At 41.7% G+C, this 26,853-nt stretch overlaps 1 protein-coding gene across 1 annotated transcript; it reads left to right on the forward strand.

Moving 5' to 3' along the window:
- Positions 1-155: 155 nt before the first annotated feature.
- LOC307032526 (oxysterol-binding protein-related protein 11-like) lies at positions 156-25,533 on the forward strand. The gene is made up of 13 exons (XM_079670565.1): positions 156-674; positions 978-1,046; positions 1,324-1,499; positions 1,707-1,786; positions 2,387-2,572; positions 4,628-4,826; positions 5,568-5,710; positions 6,417-6,557; positions 7,643-8,084; positions 9,859-10,045; positions 10,117-10,299; positions 13,413-13,566; positions 22,686-25,533. Exons 1-13 carry the CDS (start codon positions 559-561, stop codon positions 22,740-22,742), a joined length of 2,133 nt encoding a protein of 710 aa, XP_079526691.1. The 5' UTR covers positions 156-558; the 3' UTR covers positions 22,743-25,533.
- Positions 25,534-26,853: the final 1,320 nt, after the last annotated feature.

Here is a 26,853-nt window from a genome sequence, read left to right on the forward strand (position 1 = left end):
TCGGAAACCAAAGTAATACAATTGAAGGAAATTATATATATTTTTGTACTGAAATCTCTGAGTTAATATCCTTTTATTTATTTGCTCGTTTTTAAATTTAATTTATGATGTAATTGTCCTTCAATATTCTCATGATATACTCTTCTTGAGTCTTAAATAACTGTTGCACTTGTATGCGCTGTTTTTGTTTACCTGAATGTTTTGTACTCTTGTCAATAAAGAAAAAAAATCGATACACGGAAGCTCGCGCTGTAGTCACATGACTGCTTTCCTGCCAGGCAGTAAATATCAGGCGAGCTAGCATACACAGGCTCACTGACTACTCCCTGAATTAGCGCAATTGAAAATGTTTTATCTTTCGTTTTTCAACTTACCCAGTTAACAGCGTCTGTCGGGTGTGTGGAGGTGTTAATAAGCGATGAACTGGCTGTTTGTGTTATAAGGTTTTACTTAATTCAATCTGTAGTGACTTAGTGTAGCTAGCTTAGCTAGCTTCCCAGGTTAGCTTAACGCTACAAGCTGAGTTAGCGTCTGAAGGGGGCTTCGTTGCTTGTGATTATGCAAGGGGAAACTACGGCTATACGAATTACGGAAAATGAAGGAAAGCTGGATGTATTACCCCAGAGCAGGACCCCAAGCTCCGGGAGAGCAAGTGCCAAAAGCTGGCAGTATAGGTGGGTGTCTGTTTATCCTGTCATACCTTCTGATTTAAGGCGTATTTTCTATCGAGCAAGTTTGTAATAATACACAATGTTCAGTTAATTATCATGTGTTTTCACTTTGCAATGTGGGGCCGATTTGCTCTTAAATTAATGATTAGGAATTAAATGTGCTTTCTAATCTGACAGGTAGCAGTGAAATCAGATTGCCCTTTGAGCAAACCTGTCAACGCTGTGTGATTAATGTGTGCATGCACCTATGGGTGTGTCCAAGTATCTGAAGTGTCCATTGTCTCCTTTTTGCTTGATAACCTCCAGTGACCACATGGAGAATATCGATGGCTACTTGATGAAATACACCAACCTTGTAACAGGGTGGCAATACAGGTGAGTTTTATATCTGTTTTAATATGACACCAAACTAAACAGTATGTTGTCCCAAGAATAAGAAGACACAACCACTTTCAGCCAAATTCCTTCCTGTAATCCAATCCGCCAATCTGGATGTACGTGGACTGAAATTGTCTTTGTGTACCAGTTGTACAGTTTTTCATGCATACAAGTGTATCTGAAAGTATTTAATAGAGAAAACAAGCAAAAATCATTGATGTTGACAAAACTGCATTGTTTCACTACTGAAATAGCGTTAAAATCACAAATGCAGGTTCTTCGTCTTAAACAATGAGGTGGGCTTGCTGGAGTACTTTGTCAATGAGCAGTCAAGACCCCAGAAGCCCCGGGGTATGCTCCCCCTGGCAGGGGCCGTCATCTCCCCCAGCGATGAGGACTCGCATACCTTCACCGTCAACGCCATCAGCGGGGAGCAGTACAAACTCAGGGGTGGGTACCTAATGCACATTTAACTGTCTTATGTCTGATCGTTGCTAATTATTTTACGTCTTACTGTCATCACCATCCATCATACAGTATTGATCTGGATGTTTTCCATTAGCTGCTCCTAGATGCAGAAGCACGCTGAAATTGATGCTGAGTAAGATGCATCGCAGAGTAACGTTAACATGGTTTGGCTTTTTGTGTGTCTCTCAGCCACCGATGCCAAAGAGAGACAGCATTGGGTGAGCCGTCTGCAGATCTGCACCCAGCACCACACAGAGGCCATGGGGAAGGTAAGATCGTGTGCAAATAATAAAAGAGGAGGCACACAAATACATGTAGATTGTATTTAAATGACTGGGGACTGTATTTAGAATAGATGTCAGTCAATACAACAGTGTATAATATCAATTTAAGGTTTGGATAAACATAACAATTTCAGGATGTGAGCTGGACATTCTTCAGTTTCATGTTTTACTTCCTCAAATGCAATGAAGCAATTGAGCAAAGCGAGATATACAAAAAGAACTAACCCTAAAATGCAATTGGTGTGTGTCAGCACAGTAATAACTCATTTTGAGATATATTGATCTACCATTAAACGTGAAACTTTCTCCGGTATTTCTAAATCCAACGGGCCAATCAAATGGCTCAATCCAATCAAAGATGCATACATTATTGCCAACCTGGTTTGAAAGCGAATATCTCATCCTTTGGTCTCCTGATTCCAGTAGGTGTTTTGGGAATGTCTATCACAGGCAAACCAATCAGAGCCGTAGGGCTAAATTACACTAGAACTAAAAACACAGAATTCTTTAAGCAGTGGTTAGAAATATTCAGGAGCTGAATGAATTTGGTTTTAAATGATCAGATGAACAATTTGCCTTGCACAGACTAACCCCCCGCCCAAGTCCCGGAGCTACTCTATGGCGTCTCAGGGCAGCGGCAGCTCACCGATGTCCGTGCGGCGGCCCAGCCAAAACCCCGCGTTGTTGTTCAGCTGGCAGGCCACCAAGGGCTCGTCGCTGTACTCCAGCAAGAGGTCTCTGCTGCCGGACCACCTGATGGAGGCCCGAGAGGTACTGCTGCCACACTCAGTCTCCTACTACTGTTAACATTTAATATTAATAATATCATCCTAAATCTGCGATTATTTCGAGTTGTAATCACAATGTTAATTTCATTAAAGTATCTAACATTTGAATCTATTTGATATGAAATGTCTATTCTATGCTAATTTTATGTTTCTCTTTACTGGTAACTTTATTCTATGTGATGTCAATTATCCAATCCTTCCAATCCAACTTTATTTATATAGCACATTTAAAAAAAAAAAAGAGTTGACCAAGTGCTGTACATCAATACATATATAAAAAAGCAGCATAAATACATTTAGACAAAACCGATAGGACAAAAATAAACTAATATAAAAGCACGAGACAATAAAACCATACTTATAGCCACAGACTGAAAACCCTCATATACGATGTAAAAACATTTTAAAACACAACAAAATAGAAAACCCCAATTTAGAAAACACAGACTGATACCTCTTATACGTGGTCTCCAAAAGCATGGGAGAACAAGTAGGTTTTTAAACGAGATTTAAAAACAGGCAAAGTGGGAGCAAGTCTGATCAATTATCTGTGTCAATTCTCTACTGCAAGGCACTTTGGACTCTTGTATGAAAAGTGCTATACAAATAAAGCTTATTATGCTTTGAGACATCAGGACCAGCACATAAACTGTATTTTTGCTAAATGTATCACACATATGCTTTTCAACTATGTGCTTCATGTTTACTTTGCTTCCAAACGTTGAATATCAGTTTCCTTGACTACCAATCATTTGTATCATATTCGTCCCTGAAACATATCAATACATCCATATTCCTCCCATGGTCGACAAGATATTTAGTGGTTAATTTAAACTAATTACAGTAGGATTTAGTTGCTTCAGATGTATTTAGTGTCTCTCGTGTTCCCTTTGACCCATTTGTATGATGGTCATTGTCCACAAGAGGGTGCTGTTGTTTCTAATAATAATTTTTAGTTAGAGGAAAAAAGAAGATGTGTAAGGGGACATTGGCACAAGTTTTTAATTTTAAAGTGCACAGATTAAAAAAGGAAAACAATTTTTAAAAGTACCTGCACAGATATATTATATATATATATATATATATATATATATATATATATATATGTATCAGGGTTTCCGTTAGCCGGTAATTACCGGTTTTTAGCTGGTAAAATGTATTAAAAACCGGTAAATTCAAAACCTGCCGGTCAAAATGTCTGGTAATAATTAAGGGTGCTCCGATCGATCGGCCGCCGGTCATTATCGGCCAATATTCACTCTTAATAGTTTGATCTGTGCTCTCTATAAAGGCCAATCAGCAGAGCTGGATCTGATCGATATGGACATAAACGTGAGTAAACCCTAACCGGACGCGAGAGAGAGATCAGATCAGCTGCTGAGTCAGACCGAGTCACCCAGCTCTGCATGATCACCTGAAGCTCCGCCCACTGTTTAGCGCGCTGCATGAGAAACTGATGGGCTGTCAGGAGAGAGAGGGAGGGAGAGAGGAAAAGAGAGGATCCGTTTCTCCCGTGTTATTATTCAAAGTCAATTTAAACTTTTGAATAATGTACTTTATCTACTACAAGTAGTTTGTTTGAATGTAATAATGATGTTGTTTGTTGTTTGTGGAATCATTTATTGAAAAATGAATCAGAATTTTTCGATCTATTACGATTTATAAACTGAAGCAATATAAAAATGAGCCCCATGAACTGAGTTTAAACATCGGCATATCCGGTCATAGTCCGGTAATTACCTGCTAACGGAAACTCTGCTACACAACTCTTATTAATATTATTGAAACATGACCGGTAAGCTTCAAATTTGTCCGGTAAAATTAATTCTGTCCGGACATTTGACCGGCGAGAAAAAATCCTAGCGGAAAGTCTGATATATATATATATATATATATATATATATATATATATATATATATATATATATATATATATATATAGCCCCATGAACTGAGTTTAAACATCGGCATCGGCATATATATATATATATATATATTCACCCTGAATAACTAAACAACCCTCATCATCCGCCTCCAGATGATGACCCAGGCGCAGGGCCAGCACAGAGATGTGATCCAGACCATCGAGGGTCTGCCTGCGACCCCCGGGTTCTCACCTCTAGACCAGGATCTGCTGATGCTCAAGGCCACCTCCATGGCGACCATGAACTGCCTCAACGAGTGCCTGCACATCCTGCACCTGCAGCAGGTGGCCAGACTGAGAGGCTCCCTGGGAGGTGAGTGGAGGGGGAGTGGGAGGAGGGGGGTTATACATTGTGTGATGGTTCTGTTCCTGTTTTGTCTTTGAATCCATCATTGAGAACAACGTAATGTATGCATAGCAAGAGTGTTTCTGCTATTTCACCAAGCAGAAGTGTCTCTTTCTTCCAAATAAAGCTGCCCCTGTGCTGCCTGACGACAAATCTTAGCCTTGAACATGCAGCCCTGCTTCCAATCTAACAGTTTGCCAGACAGTGGAATTATTTTGCATTATTGATAGGGAGCTGTACCTATTCTTACCACCTGTCTCGGAGGTAATGAGATCTCAGATGGTTAAAACGTCTATCGGCAACACTTTGTTGACAGAAAACAGTTCTTTATCTGTTTCATATTCAAAAACATACATTCTAGGGTATTGTTTTGCTGAAGTATCAACACTTTCCAGATTTTAAAATGAGGCAAATGGTCTGGTTGTAGCCAATCAGAGGCAAGGGATGTTTCCATGGTAGGGGCCGAAAGTACCTGATACCTGGCCTGTCGGGGGGGGGGTTAGGTTACACCCTGTTGGTGTAGGGCTGCCGCTTAAGGAAGAGCCATCTGTCCAGTCAGCAGCCAGGCATCCAGGCAGCCGTGGGGTGTTTATGTGGCGATTGTAGAGCTACGCCTGTGTGCCAGTGTCAGGGAGACTTGCAAAGGGAGGGGGGGGGGGATAGCACCACGAGTACCACGAGTACCTCTAAAACGGCCTCCCATGTCAGGACCCACCATCGAGTGGCTGGAGCCCAAGCTGCCCGACATCCTGAAGAACGGCAGCTCTCTGGACAGCTTCACCGCGGGGGAGGGCCAGCTGGAGGGGGGCGGCCTGGAGCTCAGCAGCCCAGACTCCTGCAGCTTCTCTGGGGTAAGGACATGACACCCTCTCCCCTAAGAAGTTGAACTGACTTCAGTTATTTCCCCTTTAGGCTTTCTGAGTTTTTTTAAAGGTGTCCTATCATGTCTTTTATACATAAATGTGTCCCCGGTGTGTCACGGAACTCACAAAGTGTCAGAAAATAAAACCCTCTCTCTTTTCCTTCGTACCCAAATCTCTAAAAACGGGGAGTACAACGGAGCTGATCCAGATTTGCTGCCGATATGACGTAATATCTGAAATGTGGGCGGGCTTTACGCCCACGGCCCTATCAGAAACGTTGCTATCAGAAACAATGCCCGACGTGTTTTGGACCTAATATTGTCTTTGTTTACATTAGCAAGCATCGCTAACACTCAGAGCTAACCTTTACTGGAGAGAGCATGTGTCAAAAAGCAGGGGGAAAAAGAAGAAAGGAACTCACCTTGTGGTAAACACGCAAGATACAAAGCATTTGAGCTTCATACTGTTTCAGAGATAATCCTTGATGTGTATTTTGAGCAAAACACATCATAGACATGTTTTTCATATTTGTATATATCTGAGACCCATAATATATGCCTAAAAATAGCATGATAGGAGATCTTTAAGTGACGTCTCCCATGTCATAAACACACTAACTTATTATCAACCTCTGCTGAGACATTCGTGTAGGTTGTTGCTTCAATCAAACCCCCCCCCCCCTTCTGTGTCTCAGGAACAGGAGGACATTGACGCAGAGGATGAGGCGGAGGACTCTTTCACGGATAAGGAGGAGGACCTGGGTGCTGTGGAGGAGGAGCGCAGCGTCATCCTACACCTGCTGTCCCAGCTGAAGCTTGGCATGGACCTCACAAGGGTAGGTCCAGTTCCATGTAGCTCCGAGAGGCTAAACAACCCCCCTTCCAACACATCTTGACAAAACAAGACTAATGGGATATGTTATCATGTTTTATATGGTATAACAGATAGTAAGTGACATTTCTATAGACTAGTCCAGAAAAATAATGTTGGTTACGCCCTACTATTTAGCTGAAGTCAGTTAAAATGTAAAGCTTCAAAAAGCATTTAGTTTATCTGAATTCGTTGTAGCAAAATGTAGGTTCGTAGTAGCCCAAAATAAATACATTCAAGTCATGTTTGTGTTTCAATATTCTGATACTTTGATTTGTAATGACCTGTCAGGCTGAAGTAAGCACTTCCTGCTTTGTAATTACTGCTCCTGGACACTCTGACACTCTATCTTCCAGGGTCGGTTTGTTCTAGTATTTGGATAGCCTCCTCTTGGGTTTCAGATTTATCGCAGTTATCTGGTGAAATCATGGCTCAGGTGGACATCTAGCAGACGCTGTGACCTCAGGGTCATGTCGAGTGTACGTCAGCCGCTCAATTTACCCATGGTGAATGATCTGATAACGCACCAAATGGAAAAGAAAATAGCATCCAAGCACTACCTAAGATTTACGAAGACAACCAGGGGAAAATAGCGTTGGCAAGGAATCCTGTTAACAGACAGAGATGCAAGCATGTTGACATTAAGTATCATTTTCTGAGGTCAACTGTGGAAGAGGGAGAAACAAGTTTGGTTTATTGTCCAACTAACCAGATGGTGGCAGATGTGATGACAACCAGCACCAAAGTTTATGTTTGGAGAGTAATCATTTCTGTAAGGTAGAGAACCTTATCATATTTTTTTGTTTAAAGACCACAAATGTGATATCAAGTGCGGGTGTTAACATTCATCTAGATGTGGTATCAATTTGAGTTTTGTTGTGCATGGCTGACAGCCAATAACATGTAAGGTTAAAGTGCATGTATAAATAAAGCCACGCCTCCAATGTGAGGGTCCGTTGAACGAAGTACTGCTGTCTCAGACGCCATATTTTCCTCTGCTACACTTGATTGTTTTATCGGGTGCTAACAAATACATTTCTCTCCTCCCAGGTGGTCCTCCCCACCTTCATCCTGGAGAAGCGCTCTCTCCTGGAGATGTACGCTGACTTCATGTCCCACCCTGACCTGTTTGTGACCATCACCGACGGCAACAGCCCGGAGGACCGCATGGTGCGCTTCGTAGAGTATTACCTCACCTCCTTCCACGAGGGCCGCAAGGGGGCCATCGCCAAGAAGCCCTACAACCCCATCATCGGGGAGAGCTTCCACTGTTCCTGGAGGGTCCCCAGGGAGCCCTCACAGGGGGGGGCCGACCCCGCCACCCCTCAGGAACCCTACCAAGTGCGCTTTGTGGCTGAGCAGGTGTCCCACCACCCCCCTGTGTCTGGCTTCTACGCTGAGTGCCAGGAGAGGCGGATGTGTGTGAACACGCACGTGTGGACAAAGAGCAAGTTCATGGGGATGTCCATCGGGGTGTCCATGATAGGGGAAGGTAAGCCAGCACTATCTCATGAGATCACCCAGAAATAAAGAGCCTGGCTCACATTCTATGGATGTGCTCGACTAGTCAAATAAAGTTTGTACCCTCGCCAGAAGTCAAATAAATACTAGTCTTTAAAGGCCCAGTGAAGTGCATGTTTTTGCACCAAAATGAAATGGCAGTTTCATTCCTTACATATCATTGTGCCTGTTCATGGCTAAAATAATTTTTAATAATTCATAATTAATGAATTAATGAATTATTAATTTTGCCGTCTGAGCCTAACAGAAGTTGCAGACGATAGTGGCTGTGACGTCACAAGATGTACCCAGTTGCGATTGTAAACATGGCGGAGACTCTGGAAAGTGATACTAGTGTGAGAGAAATTATTGATTTGGACAGCTTTTCGGACAGGATAGATGAGGAAAGTGATCAATCTGGTGCACTTTGAGGGCAACATTAAGAGATTTACGGATACAGCTCTCAACACTCATATGAAACATATATTTCAATAATCAAAAAACATTGGAAGGATTTCTTAACCTATTTTATACAACTAATATTACATAGATGGAAATATTTGTTTACATAGATGACCAAACCCACTGAGATAACTTAGGCTACAGTTTACCTCCCTGAGCTGACGTTATCTCTCTCAGTCCCACAGGAGAGCACTCTCCCTCTCCTTATTGTTGAAACAGCTAATCTCCGTTAGCTCCGAGCTAGCACCAGATGCTAACAACAACCCTGTAACTCTGTCAGTCTCTCTTTCTCTCTCTCTCGAATCGACCACTGGCCTTTATTTATCATGATCAATCAAATAATCTACGAAACAATGACACCAGCCAGGCTCACCTTCATCTTTTGGGAACAGAAACATCGCCACTTCGGCAGACTTGACATTACTACAGCCAGCGGCAATGCATCGTTTCCCCTGTGTTTTTCATCCCTCTTTCTTCACTGTCGCCTCCATTGTCAGGTTTTCTCGATTGGAAATCACTTCCAGTCGACTCCGACACACTTTCCAGGAAAATACTAGCTCAAAAACGTTGAGAAATTCGACTTTGAAAAAGAGAAAAAACGAACGGTGGTGAATGTAAACAGTGCAGCGGCGTCCATCTCGTGACGTCACGCAGTAGATCGCAAGCCACGCCCACGAAGGCGAAGGTCGACTGCAGATTTCCCCGGAAAATTCAAAACTCGTCAAATTTGTTGCTATTCCAACATTTTTTAATATGGGTTCCAATGGACAATTTTGGTCATTACTATACGTATTAGCATAACAGATCATGCACAGGTGCACACTTCACTGGGCCTTTAAACTCTTATTAAAAAAACAGCTATTAAATAACTTGATACACTGAAATGCCTTCCTTGTCAAAGAATCTGTCGACTACAATTGTTAATGCTAATTTCAAATGGTGGTTATAATATATTAGGCCTTTCTCCAACTCATATAATTTTGTCAAATAACTGATTTGTTGATTTTATTTTTTGCACAAAGAATCTTTGCAAAAGCACCACTTACTTTCTTGTATTCAACTGAGGTTACTTGGAAATAAGTCAGACAGGCAAAAAAAAACGAATCGACTAAAGAAATAATAGAATTATAAATTAATCTTAAATGTATTCTTCGCTAAGTAATATATGAACCTCAAGAATAAAGTATCCTAACAGATAGGACTCTGGTAGAGATGAATTATGGCCAACAGAATGGATGGTAATGAACAAATTAGTTAAGGAATGAGTTGTTTCTTGATTTAGTTTGTATCTGTTATCCTCCCAGGTTGTCTGTATTTGCTCGAGCACGATGAAGAGTACACCTTCACGCTGCCTTGTGCCTACGCCCGCTCCATCCTCACTGTCCCCTGGGTGGAGCTGGGCGGCAAAGTCAACATCAACTGCGCCAAGTCGGGGTACTCTGCAATCATCACCTTCCAGACCAAACCCTTTTATGGCGGCAAATTACACAAGTGAGTTCCTCCTGGGGTTTCTTCTTACAACTCCTGGTGTCCCTGTGTCTAATTGTCCCGTCTGAACACAGGGTAACGGCGGAGGTGAAGCACAACACCACCAACGCGGTGGTGTGTCGTGTGCAGGGCGAGTGGAACGGAGCTCTGGAGTTCAGCTACACCAGCGGAGAGACCAAGACGCTGGACGTCACCAAGCTGCCCGTCACCAAGAAGAGCGTCCGGCCCGTGGAGAAGCAGGGGCCCACTGAGTCCAGGTCAGAAAAAAGAGGGTGGATTTGTTGCGTTTTAACATTTAAACATAACTAGCAGCTGTTTTAAAGAGTACCTGAGCTCCCTTTATATTACTAGAACAATAATGTCATTGTTAGCTAATGAATGTTTCCATGCCGAACGATGGTAAAGTAAAGTACTGATACCAGAAGAATTTTCTTAAGTACAGCAACAAACTTCCCACCTCTAACAGTAAGAAGTATAAATCCAGACTACAGCTTATTGTGTAAAACACTCAACAGATAGATATCATCATAAAACTCCCCGGGTAAATACGCAAATACAGCAGTAACTTCTAACATTTGTGCTAAACTTTCAGGAACATAAATGCGTGGTTGATGTATCAGAATTAGGGTTTTTCATAGAAGGAACTACAGATTTCCATACATTGGAAAATACTTTTAATAACAGCCAGTGAAAAAAAAAGATTCCATGTAAAAATAGTTATTTAAATGCTTTAAAAATCAGGCTATGAATATGGCCTCTTAAGACTGTAAAATATATATATACATATATACAGGGCTGCACATAACTGGTGCGCAGGTGCGCATGCGCACCTCCGCCAAAAAAGGAGCACCGTGTCATTTGAAAAAAGGTGCATTTGCGTACCAACATTGAGAGAGAGGGAGAGAGAGAAGGGAGAAAAGAGAGGAGAGAGAGAGAGAGAAAGATATTTGGGAGTTGCATATTAACTGAGGGCCGGCCCGTAGCACTGGCGTTATAGATGTTCGCTTAGGGCGCAAGACCTGGGGAGGCACTGCGTTGGCAGTTCTGGGAGGGAAAACACATTTTTGACCGTTGGGGCTCATCCTAATTTTCGGCCTTGATGTAACAATATTCATAATTAAGTCAATGTAACACCCTTTTCACCCCGGTTACACGTTTCATTTGCCCTGTACGATGGGCGCTGTAGGTGATGAAAATGGGGGATGTTGGCTTATCTGGCGCCCGCAGCTCACAGCCAAAATGCGAGTGAGCGAGGGAGAGAGGGAGGGTGCACCGGTACCGGCTCTGTTGTTATTAGAATCTGGTGCTAGCTGCTCTAACGGTTATAAGAAGAAGATGTTTCTACAATAATGTAGAGGGAAAGTCCTCTCTGACTGAGAGGCTGATAACTACAGCTCAGTGAGGTAAAGGACTCTGAGTTTTTAGATAGTTCACTTTAGTCTAAGTCAGTGGTCACCAACCTTTTTAAGCCCAAGATCACCGACCGCGGCCTAGGTGAAAGGCGAGATCTACCTATTGCAGAATTGAGTGCAAAAGACGGCCCAGACAGTGCTTCAAATTTGAGGCCTTTTATATAGGCTAATTACATCTGAATTACTGTTACAATGAAGGCTCCATAATCAGCTCACGGCATATAAGCAGGGGTAAAGTGCTATCGGGGGGCGGAACTCACCTCCTCTAGGGGGTCTTCACCTCCTCTGAAGATTTTTTTTTAAATATTGAAGTTGAAAGCAACAATCTGGTGGACTTTGAGAGCAACATGAAGAGATATATGGATACCTCTATCAGCACCCATATGAAACAGAACTGTAAACAGATTTTCTTTTTCTTTATGGATATTTTACAAATCACTCCCCTTTTAAACTGTATTCTTGTTTTACTGCCATATAGTAGGCTATTTCATACCTGTTTTTTATTTATTCTCTTATTGTTTGTATAACTATAATGATCATATGAAGGTGTGCCGCGGAAATAATCTTTTGAATAATTTGTGACAAAACCTTTCTAATCTAAACACTCAAGAGTCCAGTTTAGCTCACCTGAGCCCCTCAGTCTGACAGGAGAGGACTCTCCTCCAGCTTTTTGTGGAAACAGCTCCTTATGTCCGTTAGTGCAGCTAGCTAACCAGATGCTAACATCACGGTCCCCGCTAGCACTGGTCCCTCTCTCTCCCTCACTCCCTCACTCCCTCTCTCTCTCTCTCTCTCCCTCTCTATCACACTAAATGCGCTATTGCCACACACACACAGAGCCGAGCTTGAATGACACAAGCACACGTGTATTTCCATGCAACTCTCTGATTGGTCTGGTGTCATGCCTCTGTTGCGTTCACTGAACACGGGAAATTACAGTCCTGCCGTCGTCTCTTGTGTCATGATGAGGTTCACGTAAAGCACGGTAAATGTATTATATTATTGAGGTGTCTCAAATATACGTCAATCAAGTGGCACCTGCTAACGGGGTGGTGGATGATAGGTTTACATATAAAAACGTATTTTTCAAACATTATTATTTTAATTTTATTTTTCTTTCTGTTACTTTTTTTTTAACGGTCCGCGATCTACCCGCACCACACTCGCGATCGACCGGTCAATCGCGATCGACTGGTTGGCGACCACTGGTCTAAGTTATCTCAGTGGGTCTCAAACGGTTTGGTCACAATTTATGTAAACACATATTTCCAAGGCACTCCTTTATAATTATTGGTATAAACAGGTTTGCAATCATTTCAATGTATACTATAGGACAGCAACCAAAAATATCCTTTAAAACTGGAGAGATAAAAATGCATAAATAAATGTTAAGGCAAAATAAGATATGAATGAACAACAGAAATAAAATAAGTTACATTCATTTGTTATTGGCTATGGTAGGTTATTGGTTATGTTCACATACTTATTTGATTACATCCACTTGTCTAAGATGACAACAGAGACTTTCGACCCAAAACCAGCTGTTGAATTGTGGATGCAAGCAGCTAATGGCAGACTCAACCAGAGAGAAAGAAGTAGGCCTACATCATCAGCTACCATGTCTGAAAGAGAGGAATGTGTGTTCAGTGCCGTGTGTCTGGCAAATAAAGACCCCCTCAAAAGTTACGGTTTATTTCATTTTAAGGATGAGCACCAAGCAACATCTCCAGGTGCTCCTTTGAGAACCAGGCAAAAAGTTATTTGCACCCCTGTATATATACTTATTACTTGTAATGTATTTCTTACAATAAGATAATTATTTTGTGTGACAACTTTTCTAAAACTTTATGTAACTTTGGTGACAAATCTACAGAAAAAATACATTTTAATTTTTTTATTTTGAACACGTTATGCAAGCACTTTCTTCTCACTCATTTTAACGGTTTCACTGCCTCCAGGCGTCTCTGGCAGCACGTGACAAAGTCTTTAAGGCTGAAGGACATCGAGAATGCCACAGAGCATAAGAGGATCCTGGAGGAGAGGCAGAGGACGGAGGAGAGACACCGCGCTGAGACGGAGACAGCATGGAGGACCAGATACTTTGACAGAGAGGTGAGCAGGAGACACTAAATACATAAATCACCTTCAGCATCATTTCTGTCTCCAACTGGTCAATTGTCCAAGAATCAGCATCACTCAGCGCAGGAAGTTTGGTTATTATTTATGTATTCATCTCCCAAAATAGATTCAGTATTTTCTTCTTTGTCGTCTGCAAATCTGAATTTTTAACTCAACCCCTAAATAAATGATAAGATGAATGACTATTGGATTAAACAATCATGCTAGCTAGCTGCAGAAAATGAAGAGCTTAGGCGATAAGATAAGAAGTACTTTGAAGCAGCATAAAAGGACATGGCATTGTACATTACAAATCAAAAGACTAGGAATAAACACTCCAAAATGTAAACATATTGCTGTTTTGGAGAGTTTTAATATGTATTCTGATAAATGTACTTAAATAAAAATGTAGTCAGTAACCTAATCCAAATAACACAATATAGCTCCCATTACTTTTGCTTAACCTTAAAGTAAAAAGGCTGAAATGTTACCATTATTTTGTGTGTAAAGCAGAAAAAGGAAACACAATCAATTTATTGACACTTTAGCAGACGTTATCACATTGCCCCGGTTTGACCTTTATTATGTTTGCTGGTTTACTAGGAATTGGGTTTTGTTTTTAGGATGCATCTCGCCAAAGAATAATAATAAAAATGAACTTGAAAGGGCTAATCATTGTTACTAATCTAGTCTGCTTTACAAACTAAATGATGTCCAATTACACCCAGTAAAAGCTCCTAATGTAAGAGGCGTTATTCTTTATTTTGAAATGTATTAAACAATTTTAGTCTTATTTTGACTAAATGTATCTGTAATCTGATAACGCCGGGTTACGTATTGTAACCCTTGTTATATTAACACAGGCGGAGCCCTCTACTGGACTCTATTTGTACTACCTTATCATGCAAGCATTCACCTACTGAGATTTCTATAGACGTAGCCGGCCCCGGGGCGGGCCTACCTGAATGCGCGCGCATCTCACTTCCGTATAAAAGGAGGCCTCGCCTCCTGACCATCATCCTACACCACTCTTCAGCGAGCGGTATAGGACAGACAGTGCCCCAGAGTAGAGGGCTGTGTTAATATAACAAGGGTTACAATAAGTAACCTGGCGTTATGTCTCTCACAGGCTCGATGTCGTCCAGCACACCGTTCCACCTCACTGTCCCTGACCGGCTTTAGCAGCCGCTGCGCCTCACTCACCTCCCCCTCGGTTGTGACCGTGGAGAGGTCTGGGCTGCGGCTGACCGAGCACACTCTGCCGCTCACCTCGCAAAAAAGTGTACCCGAAAAACAGTGCTGAGGGCTCCCCCCGTCCGCCTATAGGCAAACAGAGAAAGTCTGCAGCCCTATATGGGTTCACTATGCACCCTCTCTGCTGAGTCCCTAAGGAGCACGGGGAGGGCACAATTAGCCCCCATGTCCACACTCAGACACTGACTCCGTGCAGAGTGTGTACAGACTATAGTCTGGAGGGCTCTCCCCCTCCTGCCCCCAGGCAGGCGGGTGGAGCCCTCCAGCCCTTTAATGGCCCAGGGTCCAGCTCTACATAACATGCTAAAGCGCGCACCGGGCAGAGGAGGTGTAATTTAGCTTCCCTGGCCCCCCCATGGGGTGGAAGACTAAAACCCCCCCAACTGAATAGCCCTCGACCTGAACGCACTCCTTTGGCTCTTGGGCACAAAGGAGGGGTTCGGTCTGAGTGTCGCCCCGCTCCGGTCACCCCGAATCAGAGCTCGGGTGCACCGACAATATTTGGAGTACAAAAACAATCCTGATATCATTAGAAAGCTAGGAATCTCCTCTTTCCAACAGTGTACACAACTCAAAATGTGTCTTCGGGTCAATGCGACTGATTTCGATGGAGCAGGTCACTTTGCATTAAGTAAAATAAAGCAGGCAGACATAAAAGGAACAATATGTAAATTTTAACCCAATCACACCATTCAAATGTATCCATGTAAATTACAGCCAATAAAAAAAGTTTTAGATTTGTTTATTTAGTGGGAATGCTGTTAACAGCATTCCAACTAACTGTTCTTCTACGGACGAAAAGTTTATTATTATTCCGCCGAATTATTTTGCCGCGCTTCTCCTCCCGCATTGAACATCGCAGAAACTCCGTTCAAACATCAAAACGTTCAGCTTGGTCGGGAATCGATGGCTATTACTTCTCATTCATAACTTTCATAATTCCAGAGATACATCCCATAATACATCCCATTTTTAACATTGAAGTCAATGGAGGAAATCTTACGACTTCAACAAATCTTCAAGCGACTTCAACTGCTAACTGTTCATTCATACTTTCACTCAGAAACCTCATTCCAACTTTAAAATGTTACACATCTTTCTTACATTATTCGTTTAAAACAACTTTTAAATCTGATTCTTACTTTTAGAGATATTAAACATTGTTCAGACCTTGTTTTAGAGGTTTTCTTCACATTTTAACATTAACTAGAGTGTGTGATGTCACAGCTAGAGTGGAGGACAGCTTGAAATTCGCATTCATATATTTTTTTTAAACTGCCATAATTCCCAAACCCTACATTCCTGAGACATAATTTATTATGACAAACGTAGGAAAACATCTCGTAGCTTGAAAAATGATAAATAATTAAGCAAAAATAATTAAACAAAGTGCCTCTTGAGGGCACGAAGTGACAAAAACGTTCAACATGTCTCCATTAAAGCCCATTGTAATTTCAGGCAGATATTTCCTCACAGCAGCAGCCGCACACCTTTTAGTTAAACTGCCAAAAAGGCCACATTATTAACCCGAAAGTACACAAAAATTACACTTCAGGTACTCAACTTCCTTGACATGCTTCACGTTTTGAAATTTCACAGATATCTGTTATTGTTCTTCCACAAAACGTTCACATGTAAGAGGTTCATCTCTCATTCAGAACAATGAACCCTTTGAGGTCTAGGCACCTCGTTAGCTCAACTATAAACACCTGTGCAATGGAACACGATGATGTCATCGCTCCAACTGACATGCTCAGAGCAGCAGACTTCAGATAGCAGTGTGCCAACAGTCCAGCTGTGAAGACATCTACGGGACAGTTTTGAGATTTCTTCAAATGCCGTTGCCATGGCAACACAATGCTCGCCTTGAAACACGGTTTTCTCATAACTTAAGTGAAAATACTCCAAACAGCCCAGAACTTCACAGGTTTGGTAACAATGCAACCATCAACGCATATAAGCGTAGTATGAGGTGTCATCAAATGCCGTTGCCATGGCGACGGACCACTCGCCATGAAACACAATGTGGCTGTAAGTCCCATCGACACGGTCCAATTGTCCCCCTATCTTCACTTGTATATCACCGGTCCATTCTCAACAGCTCTACGCCAATTCTGAGATCTCACCATATGCCGTTTCCATGGAAACGCATCCCTCACCATAAAACATGATGTCGCTATAACTCCTATGAAAAGTTTCTAAAAGTGCTCAAACTTCACATGTGTGCTAACAGTCCAGCCGTGAAGACATCTAAGGGACAGTTGAGATTTCTTCAAATGCCGTTGCCATGGTAACACAATGCTCACCATGAAACACGGCTTTCAAAAAACTTCAGTGAAAATACTCCAAACTGCCCAAAACTTCACAGGTTTGGTAACGATGCAGCCATCAATGCATCTAAGCGTATTATGGGTGTCGTCAAATGCCGTTGCCATGGCGACAGATCATTCGCCATCAAGTTAGTTCAGAAGTTTGCAGTTCAAATATTCTGCTGCTTTTTCAAGCCTTTTTACTTTATTTTCTTCTCTCATCACACATTCAAGCCCCCTGTGTTCATGTATAATTTCAATCTAAATTCTTCACTTTCTTCTTACACATTACATTTCAGCATAGCAGTTTAGCGTCACATTTTCAGCATAAAGCATTCCCACTAGCAATTTCTTCAGGAATTGCATTCTCTAGTTTGTTACGTTGTTTACTTTATTTGTTACGTTGTTCTGTGTGTGTCAGCCAGTCCTGAACGGGTCTGATTTTCAAGACCCGCTCCCGCCCCACACCCGCGACGTGCAATACCGAACCCGCCCCGCTACCCGCACATATTGCCAATTAGTTTCGCAACCCGACCCGACCCGTCGGCACAAGATCCACAAACTGACCCGAACCCGCATATCCTATGAGCAGTGAAAACATTCAATTATTAACACGCAGTTAGATATTTGGCTCAAAAAGCGTGGGATGTTGGTTATTTTCTCCATCTAGGATGACACCCAAAGCCTCCCAGACCTCGGATTTCGCTCTTGAGGAAGTGTTATTGAAAAGGCTGTATTCTCCGCTAGAGAGCTTCACCTCAGCCATTTCGAATGTGGCGCGCTCAGCAGCAGATTGATGCGCTGCAGAGGTTATGATTATAAGCGGTCCCGAGGGGGAGAGGTCTGAGGATTTAAAATTAAATTAAATTATATTAAATTAATTCAAATTAAATTATATAATTATTATTTTAATATATTTATTATGCAACACCCGCAACCCGACCCGCATCTTCTTTGTTTTACCAAGAACCGAACCCGGATTTTTTTTGTTGGAAAAAATACCCTACCCGTGAATCACTCTTTTTGCGGGTCACCCGGGCATGAACAGTTGTCTCTGACTGTACGATGGGTATCAGCTGATTATGTTGTCCATGAAGACTTCATAGGAATGTATGACTGTCCTAAGACTGACGCAGAATCAATAACCCATTGATAAATTGCGATGTTAACAACCTCATGATAACCTCATATGTTTTTAACTTAGGATCATACCTGTGTTTAGTCTAGAAAAAGGTAAAGTTGTGTATATTTACAGACTGTTGCAAAAACTAAGAAGCTTATAAACATCAGGTTTAAAACTAAAAGAGCTTTACAAAAAAGTAACACAAGAAAAAGAGGTTTGGAGTTTTATTTGAGTTATTAATTTACATTTTTTGTCAAAGAGATGCTGATTTGAAACCGTTGTTACATACAGTTACGATATTTCCTGTTTCTGCCGGAGAGAGAGGAGTTTGTCCCAAAGCTTGCTGCTGTATTTACTCCCTCCATCTGACAGGAGGGAGCCTCGTGTGTCACTCCACGGAGTTCACTCCGTCACGGAGGGGGAGTGTGTAGGGGTAGGGTGTAGGGCGTGGTTTGGGATTGGGCCATACACACGCCCTTTTTTGGCCCCCCCACTTCTAAAATGAATCCGGCGCGCCTGGTTGCAGTAGAAAATTCCACTGTAGCGCCGCGGCCGCCGCCACTGTGGGCTAAGCCCCGAATGTTTTCAGGTCCAGGCAACGCCCCTGCTCTCTGGTGACCCGTTCAGCCACAAAACCCCCCGTTAAGGGAAGTTTTGCCCATAGAGGGTAGACACAGATAGGGCCGATGTTTTACCGAGGTCCCTGAACGCACCGCCGCTCGCTCTTGTGTGAGCGCGCGCTCCACCATAATGCTGTTTTCACCACTACGGTAAACAGCATTAATCAGAGTCCTTATAGGCGTAGTGTGTTCTACTGAGGTCCCTGAACTATGGGCATAGACATGGCCGGCCCGTAGCACTGGCGTTATAGATGTTCGCCTAGGGCGCCAGACCTGGGGAGGCACTGCGCTGGTAGAAAAACATTTTTGACCGTTGGTGTTCATCCAGATTTTCGGCCTTGATGTAACAACATTCATAATTAAGTAAATGTAACACCTTTTTTTGACCCCGGTTACACTTTTCATTTGTCCTGTACGATGGGCGCTGTAAATTGTGCAAATGGGGGACGTTGGCTTATCTGGCGCCCGCAGCTCACAGCCAAAGTGCGAGTGAGCTTGGGAGCGAATGAGGGAGGGAGAGAGGGAGGGTGCACCGGTACCGGCGCTGTTGTTATTAGAATCTGGTGCTAGCTGCTCTAACGGATATTAGAAGAAGACGTTTCTACAATAATGTGGAGGGAGAGTCCTCTCCAGTCAGACTGAGAGGCTAATAACTACAGCTCAGTGAGGTAAAGGACTCTGAGTGTTTAGATAGTTAACTTTAGTCTAAGTTATCTCAGTGGGTCTCAAACGGTTTGGTCACAATTTATGTAAACAAATATTTCCAAGGCACTCCTTTATAATTATTGGGATAAAACAGGTTTGAAATCATTTCAATGTATACTATAGGACAGTAAACCAAAAATATTGTTTTAAACTGGAGAGATTTAAAAAAATGCACGAATAAATACATGTTAATAGGTCAAATAAGATATGAATGAACAACAAAAATGAAATAAGTTACATTTATTTGTTCTTGGCTATGGTAGGTTATTGGTTATGTTCACATACTTATTTGATTAATAAAATGTAAACCAATCTTTTTCATATGGGTGTTTAGAGTGGTACCCCCTAGATCTAGTAGTAATTCTGCTTAAAGTGCACCAGATTGAAGCATTTTACTTTAAAGGTCATATGTCATGGCCATTTCCACTGATCATAATTCCATTGTTGAGGTATACTTAAATAGAAAAATACTGTGCAATTTTCCAAACTCACATTGGTTTCACATACAGCATCTCTGTAAAGTATGTGTATTCAGCAGTATTCACTTTCTCCACTAAACGGCTCACTGCAGCTTTGTGCCCAGCTTTTCTGTTTTGGAGTTTTATTCGCTACAGGGTGTACTTTGAGGGTTTTGACTCTGCACACCGTTTACATGCAGAAAAACCTTCATAACCCTCAAGGGGACAGGTAATAACCGGAAAAGCATGACATGTGAGCTTTAAAATGTTAAAAAAATCTTCCCGGGGGGGCATACCTCCGGACCCCCCTAGAGGATGTGACGTCCACCCCCCATTCTATTGTGTATTCTTTGGATACTCTATTGATCTTTATCTTTTCTATTGTACGATTCTCTGGCTGGGGCGCCAACTAAAATCTCGCCTAGGGCTACAAATTGTCTAGAGCCGGCCCTGGGCATAGATATGTCTCATAATTATTTGTGTTAACATAAAAATAATTTGTGTAAATATTTGATTTGTAAATGTAAAACACCATCCACAAATGCATTTAAAAGATTTGCAAACTCACAAATAAATTTGCAAGTGTAAAACGGATCTGCAAATACGCTAAATATTTTTGACAGATAAAAAAAAAAAAGATCTGTGAATATCTCTAACATTTACAACTTTCGATCAGGCATTTGTGAATCCATTTTGTATTTGTCGACCAAAAATGCGCTTGCGGATCTCAAATCTCTGCTTGTGGATCTTAAATCTCTGCTCGTGGATCTCACATTTCTGCTTGTGGATCGTCTTTTTACACGCACGGAATTTTGAGACGTATTTTCCGCCGGTCTCGGCTAAAATCTACTCGTGTCACTCGGTTATTTTTCGGATACCAAGTGATGGCCTGCTGATGATGACATTTCCGCATGATTTCAAAGTAAGAGCATGATGGTTTGTTGAAGAAAGAGTTTTCTCTGGGCTGCTTCGCTGCCAGCTGCTCCCCCCGGGATCCGAAAGTGGCGTATAGCCTGTACTTCAACATCAACGAAAGTGCTCGATATATGCTATATTGAACCAATAAACTAACACAAACTAACTGTATCACTATAACATGATGATGATGATGGTGATAAAGAATGCATCTAACGTTCCGCTGTTCATTATAATAAAAAAATAAAACAGAGCATTAAACAAACCATCATGCTGTTACTTTGAAATAATACGGAAATGTCGTCATCAGCAGGCCATCACGTGGTTTCCGAAAATAACCAAGTGACACGAGTAGATTTTAGCCGGCGGAAAATATGTCTCAATATTCCGTGTGTGTAAAAAGACGATCCACAAGCAGAAATGTGAGATCCACGAGCAGAGATTTAAGATCCACAAGCAGAGATTTGAGATCCGCAAGCGCATTTTTGGTCGACAAATACAAAATGGATTCACAAATGCCTGATCGAAAGTTGTAAATGTTAGAGATATTCACAGATCTTTTTTTTATCTGTGAAAATATGTAGCGTATTTGCAGATCCTTTTTACACTTGTACATTTATTTGTGAGTTTGCAAATCTTTTAAATGCATTTGTGGATGGTGTTTTACATTTACAAATCACATATTTACACACACATTATTTTTATGTTCACAGAAATAATTGTGAGACATATCTATGCCCATACTGAACGCACCGCCACGCGCTCTTGTGTGAGTGCGGGCTCCGCCATTATGCAGCCCCCGTCACAAGGCCCGCCACAATACTGTCTCTTTGAAACGGACATTATGGGGAAAAGTGGAATTGTGGAGAGAGATGACTCTTACTCTGGGCTAAATGCAATCGTTTTTACTGAATGCATTTTTCCACACACACATCACTCCAGAACTAGTTTACAAACGTAAACCACCGTTCTCCTGCGGAGGTTCCTGAACGCACCGCGGCCACTCTTATGAGGGCCGCGCGCCCACGTATTAACCCTGTATTTCCCATTCAACGGTGAAATGCATTAATCGGAGCTATTATACCAGGCAAGGTGTGTTTTCTGACAACAGCACGCCAGCGTCTCTTGAACCCGCACAGTACTTTGACAGCACTCGGTTTATTCCATTCACGTGCACACGCCCACCTGCTGGCTCCCTATACTGGGGTTTACAACAGGGGGCTGGGAGTGTAGGACAGTGTTTCTTCCTCTGGGGATGGGCAAGAAGCAGCCACGCTGCGATTCCTCCTTATCCCGTGAGCATGAGATCGATCGAAAAAGCCCTTCCGTAAACACGGGGCATCCAGGGACATCACACGGCAGGCAGCGGCGGCGGCCTGTGATGAAGCCAGGGCACAAAGGACAGGCCCGGGTCTCTACTTCCTGGAGGTATGATAACTCTTTCTTCTTCTTTCAAATGTCAGATAGTTTTCAGTGTCACTTCCGCTCGCTGAAGAGTAAAGGATGATGGTCAGGAGGCGAGGCCTCCTTTTATATGGAAGTGAGATGCGCGTGCATTCAGGTAGGCCCGCCCCGGGGCCGGCTACGTCTATACAAATCTCAGTCGGTGAATGCTTGCATGATAAAGTAGTACCCATAAAGTCCAGTAGAGAGCGGAGCCTGTGAGAGATATAACTTTGTTTCCTGTAACTGGTACATAAATAATAATATATATCTTCTTCTCCTCCAGGGTGAAGGCTGGGTCTACCACAAACCACTTTGGAAAAACTCTGCATTCAAAACCTAGGTTCTTCAGTCTGTATCTTGGATGTTGATATTGTAGATTAAAGAATGTGTGTGAGTGTGTGTGTGTATGAGTGTCTGCACTGACCAACAGATGAATGCAACAGAAGGACAGTAAAGACAGCATGGAAGCTTCTGGATTCTCATGATTTTCAGGACAAGCTCTTCTACTCCTGATCTGCTGTTTTTTTATAATCCAATGTCAATGGAAACATACTCTTGTACAGATAACGTTTCTCTATTTCCAAGGCCTTAACATAGTCTGTTTTCTGCTGGTTCTTTTTATTTTTTCAAGCTTTGGTATCACACTTTAAAAGTACTTCCTTTACTATAACAAGATATCCAACATAACAAAAACTAATTGGAATACTGCCTGGTAAATGTAATGCTGTGAAATGTTGTAATTGAGTGTACTGGAATGTAGAGGAATATTTGATCGCTATTTAAACGTACTTAACATCCACGACTAAATGAGCATTCAGACATTTTTAGGTACTACCTTTGAGAGTTTAACAGTTAAAAGCTTCTTAATCTGGATTGTGGCGTGTAGTATCATTACATTTGATTTACTGTGACTACCAACCCATTAAATGTCATTAAACTGATGCAGTGTTGCGTAATCCACACAATAATGGTACATTTATAAGTTACTCCTGTGCGCAAATAAGAAATGTTAAATGTGAAGTTAGTTCAAACACATCACTAACACTTTTTCAGAGCCTTTTACCCCCAATAACTGTCGAACATACTGAAAACATAAATCACTTTCATTCAGTATATTTTCATGCGCACAATCTAGTCTAGTCCAATAAATAGTCCAGCACTTTTCCTCCAGTCTTTATGCTAAGCTAAGCTACCTGTAGCTTCATATTGAAGGGAGTGGTATCGATATTCTTATCCAACTCTCTGCGAGAATTAAGAAACAGTCTTTCCAACTCCAATTTCCGTCTCTAAGCATTGGGATGTTTAAGACAAGACTAAGAATGCATTTTACAACAGGATCAGGTACTCCATGTGACGAGTAAACTGAGCTTCATGGGTAAAATTGGTTGCCTTTTTATCGTGATTATGATTCAATGAGTTCACACTACAATTTCTTCAATTTGGTTTCAAACTGGTAAAGATGTGCATATAATGATATTGGTATATTGACTAATGCAATGCTTGAATGGCTGACAAATAACCACATTTTAAATAATGATTGATCACATGTGAATGCAACTCAATATTCCTCCCCCCCAATGATTCATCTCTTTCTCCTTGTCTAGTCCTGTGCTTTTGCAGTATGGAATCAGGTTTGTGCCATTAACATCAAGCAAAACTAAGAGTTTAACCTGTTAAACCGGGTACTTTTTTTTTCACGACACTGTGTCTCAGGGGATCTTAATATTTAAGAACCTATTAATGTGTTATACCAGATTAACGGGAATAATCTCAGCTAACTGATGATACAAACCATTTTTACCAAAACATAAGTCTCATAAGAAGCATCTAAATGACCCCTGAGCGAAAAATGCTAACCTATTACTGCACCGATTATCACTCCTAGCTCCCTTATTACTTATCCTTGGTGCACATCCAACACATTGTTTATGATCGCAAGGAGACACAGAATCTAACGGTGCCCACCTCAACACTGAAAGATACAAACTCGCGACGTTATCAACAAAAACGTACATCAAAACATGTGGCGCTAGGTAGCCGACAACGCTAACATGGCTTACCTTCGTCTTTGTCTGGTCGAAACTGGTTTTCAATGGCATTAAAAACGATAAAAAACGATATTTTAGTTAATCCATAGGTTAATATCCAATGTGACTGCGTCCCCTTTGAAATGTTCTGATAATCCATAAGCAATAAAACAGCTTTTCCGCTGCTTTTTATCACAGCAGGGATATTTTTCCCCTCTGCTGCAAGCTAGAATGCGCAGAGACGCCACCTTTTTTTTCTAACATGAGTGTGCGCGGGACAATTTCCTTTGGATTCTATTGGCTCTAACGGTCAAAAAGAGATGTCACATGTCAAAACCGAACAAGGGGGGCTAGAGATGGAAAATCCACCCAAATGGCCCCAGAAGAGGTTTTCTTTTTGCTAAATCTGTCTAAAAAGGTCAAATATCACTTGTTTTGCATCGATCTTGATACAGGGTACTTATTATATGTTGTACTTTGGATTCCTAAAGCTTTTACTCTACTAACCCATCATCCAAGGTTAGCCTAACAGGTTAAGAGAAAAAAAAAAAAAACTCAGTCACGCAAAATAAATGTAATCTGAAAAATAAATCTATAATTTGCAGACAAATAATTTGTGAAATCATCAAAACTATTTTGTCTTTTTTATAACATGTATTTTTGTTTGCAGTTCTCTGCTTGATCTTAATGGCACAAACCTGATTCCATACTATTAGGGCTGTACAATGATTTAAGATATATGTTTGACAAAAAAGGAGAAAAAAAGCCGTAAAAAAAATATTTTATGAGAATGAAGACATATGAGAACAAGTATAGCCTGATAATTGAAAATTTGTTTTTTTCTGGGACATCAAAGCGAAAATGTTAGGTCCGGAATGTCACTAGGCACATTTACTCAAGCAGTTTCACGTGTACTTAATAAAGTAATATTCTTTCATATTTCCATTCTCTGCTGCTTTACTAGTTCTAGATTTCAGAGGGATATAAGAAGATCAAAAGTCATGTCCATGTACAATGAAAGAAGAATAGATAATGGATTTACTGTCTTCAGTCAATACAAAAAAGCCTAAGTAAAAATAAATAAGTACAGCAAACTCACCACAACACCAATCCAGTACAGAGTCTTATTTTATGAATGCAAACAGTCTGCTGTCCTCCACTGTTCACCATCCATCAACAGTCTATTTACAGAGAGAAGATGACAACACAATCTGCTGCTGTTGTTGTTGTTGTGCAACAGACTGAAGACACTTTCTCATTTCACCAATTATCCTCGAGACTTAGTCCTGCCCACAGGACATGCGAGTGGAGGAGCCGAGGAGAGAGGAGGGGAAGCAGCAGGCGGTTAGAGAAATGAGAACTCCTCTCCTCTGAGCGGTCATTTTAAAGAGACGTCCATTAATGATGACAGGAGGCACAGCAGCCCTCTGTCTGATGGACAGATGTGTTCATGACCACTTATATATTTACTTTAATTCATTGACAGTGCGGTATAATGAGGCAATAACAGGCTACAGATGCGGACACACACACACACACACACACACATATATATATATATATATACATATATACAATTTCAGAATCAAACAGAGCACTCTCATAATAACGTAACACTATCAGAGACTGGATATATCCCCTCTCCCCTCTCTGGTCGCTGCAATGAGGAAAATAAATGACGGGCCAAAAGTTTTATTTACAAGTATTAAAAGTAAGCAGAGGACACCGGTAGAGGACCAACTGAGACCTGTCTGTCCGCTGCATCTACGCACACACTGTACCACACACCTACACACTGTACCACACACACACACACACACACACACACACACACACACACACACACACACACACACACACACACACACACACACACACGCACCTACAGCTCCTAAAACATATAATCAGACTACAGCCGTTGTGTATTTTATTATGTGAAGCACTAAAGGGTTTTAGAAAAATATCGACTCTTTGTTCGTAGATATCTACTAAACTAAAGCAAATAAAGAGAGTAGGCCTGTTATACTGAGTGATATACTGTATTATACACACTGCTCTGCTTTCTGCACGGACCTCACAGCTGTTCTCACTGTAAACATCGCATCGCGATGAAAGCAGTTAATAAAATAATATCCAGGGGATGCATGCAGACAGAGCTTTCATTGGCTGAGATAAGTCTGGCCGTGCGTCACGACTCTTTGAAACATCTCTGTTCCCGGAAATGCATCAACGAAAGAGCCGTGGAGGACCCATCAGTGTATCCTCGGTTATAGCTCCTCCAGAGAGCCTCCTCGACGCTCGATCCTCGGTCCTCGGTCCTCGAAGTGCATTTAGAGAAATTAGATGTCCTTCAACATGGCGCGCTGAAATTCATTTCCGGGTCACTACCGGAGGGTCGAGGAGGGGGAATTGATTAAAATAAGA

The sequence above is a fragment of the Notothenia rossii genome, assembly GCF_949606895.1.
Source record: "Notothenia rossii genome assembly, chromosome: 3".
NCBI classification, from domain to species: Eukaryota; Metazoa; Chordata; class Actinopteri; order Perciformes; family Nototheniidae; genus Notothenia; species Notothenia rossii.

Coding starts and splice junctions, on each gene's coding strand:
- LOC307032526 (XM_079670565.1), top strand. CDS start 559: ATGCAAGGGGAAACTACGGCTATACGAATTACGGAAAATGAAGGAAAG. Junction 675..977: donor GCCAAAAGCTGGCAGTATAG/GTGGGTGTCTGT, acceptor GATAACCTCCAG/TGACCACATGGAGAATATCG. Junction 10,046..10,116: donor TATGGCGGCAAATTACACAA/GTGAGTTCCTCC, acceptor GTCTGAACACAG/GGTAACGGCGGAGGTGAAGC.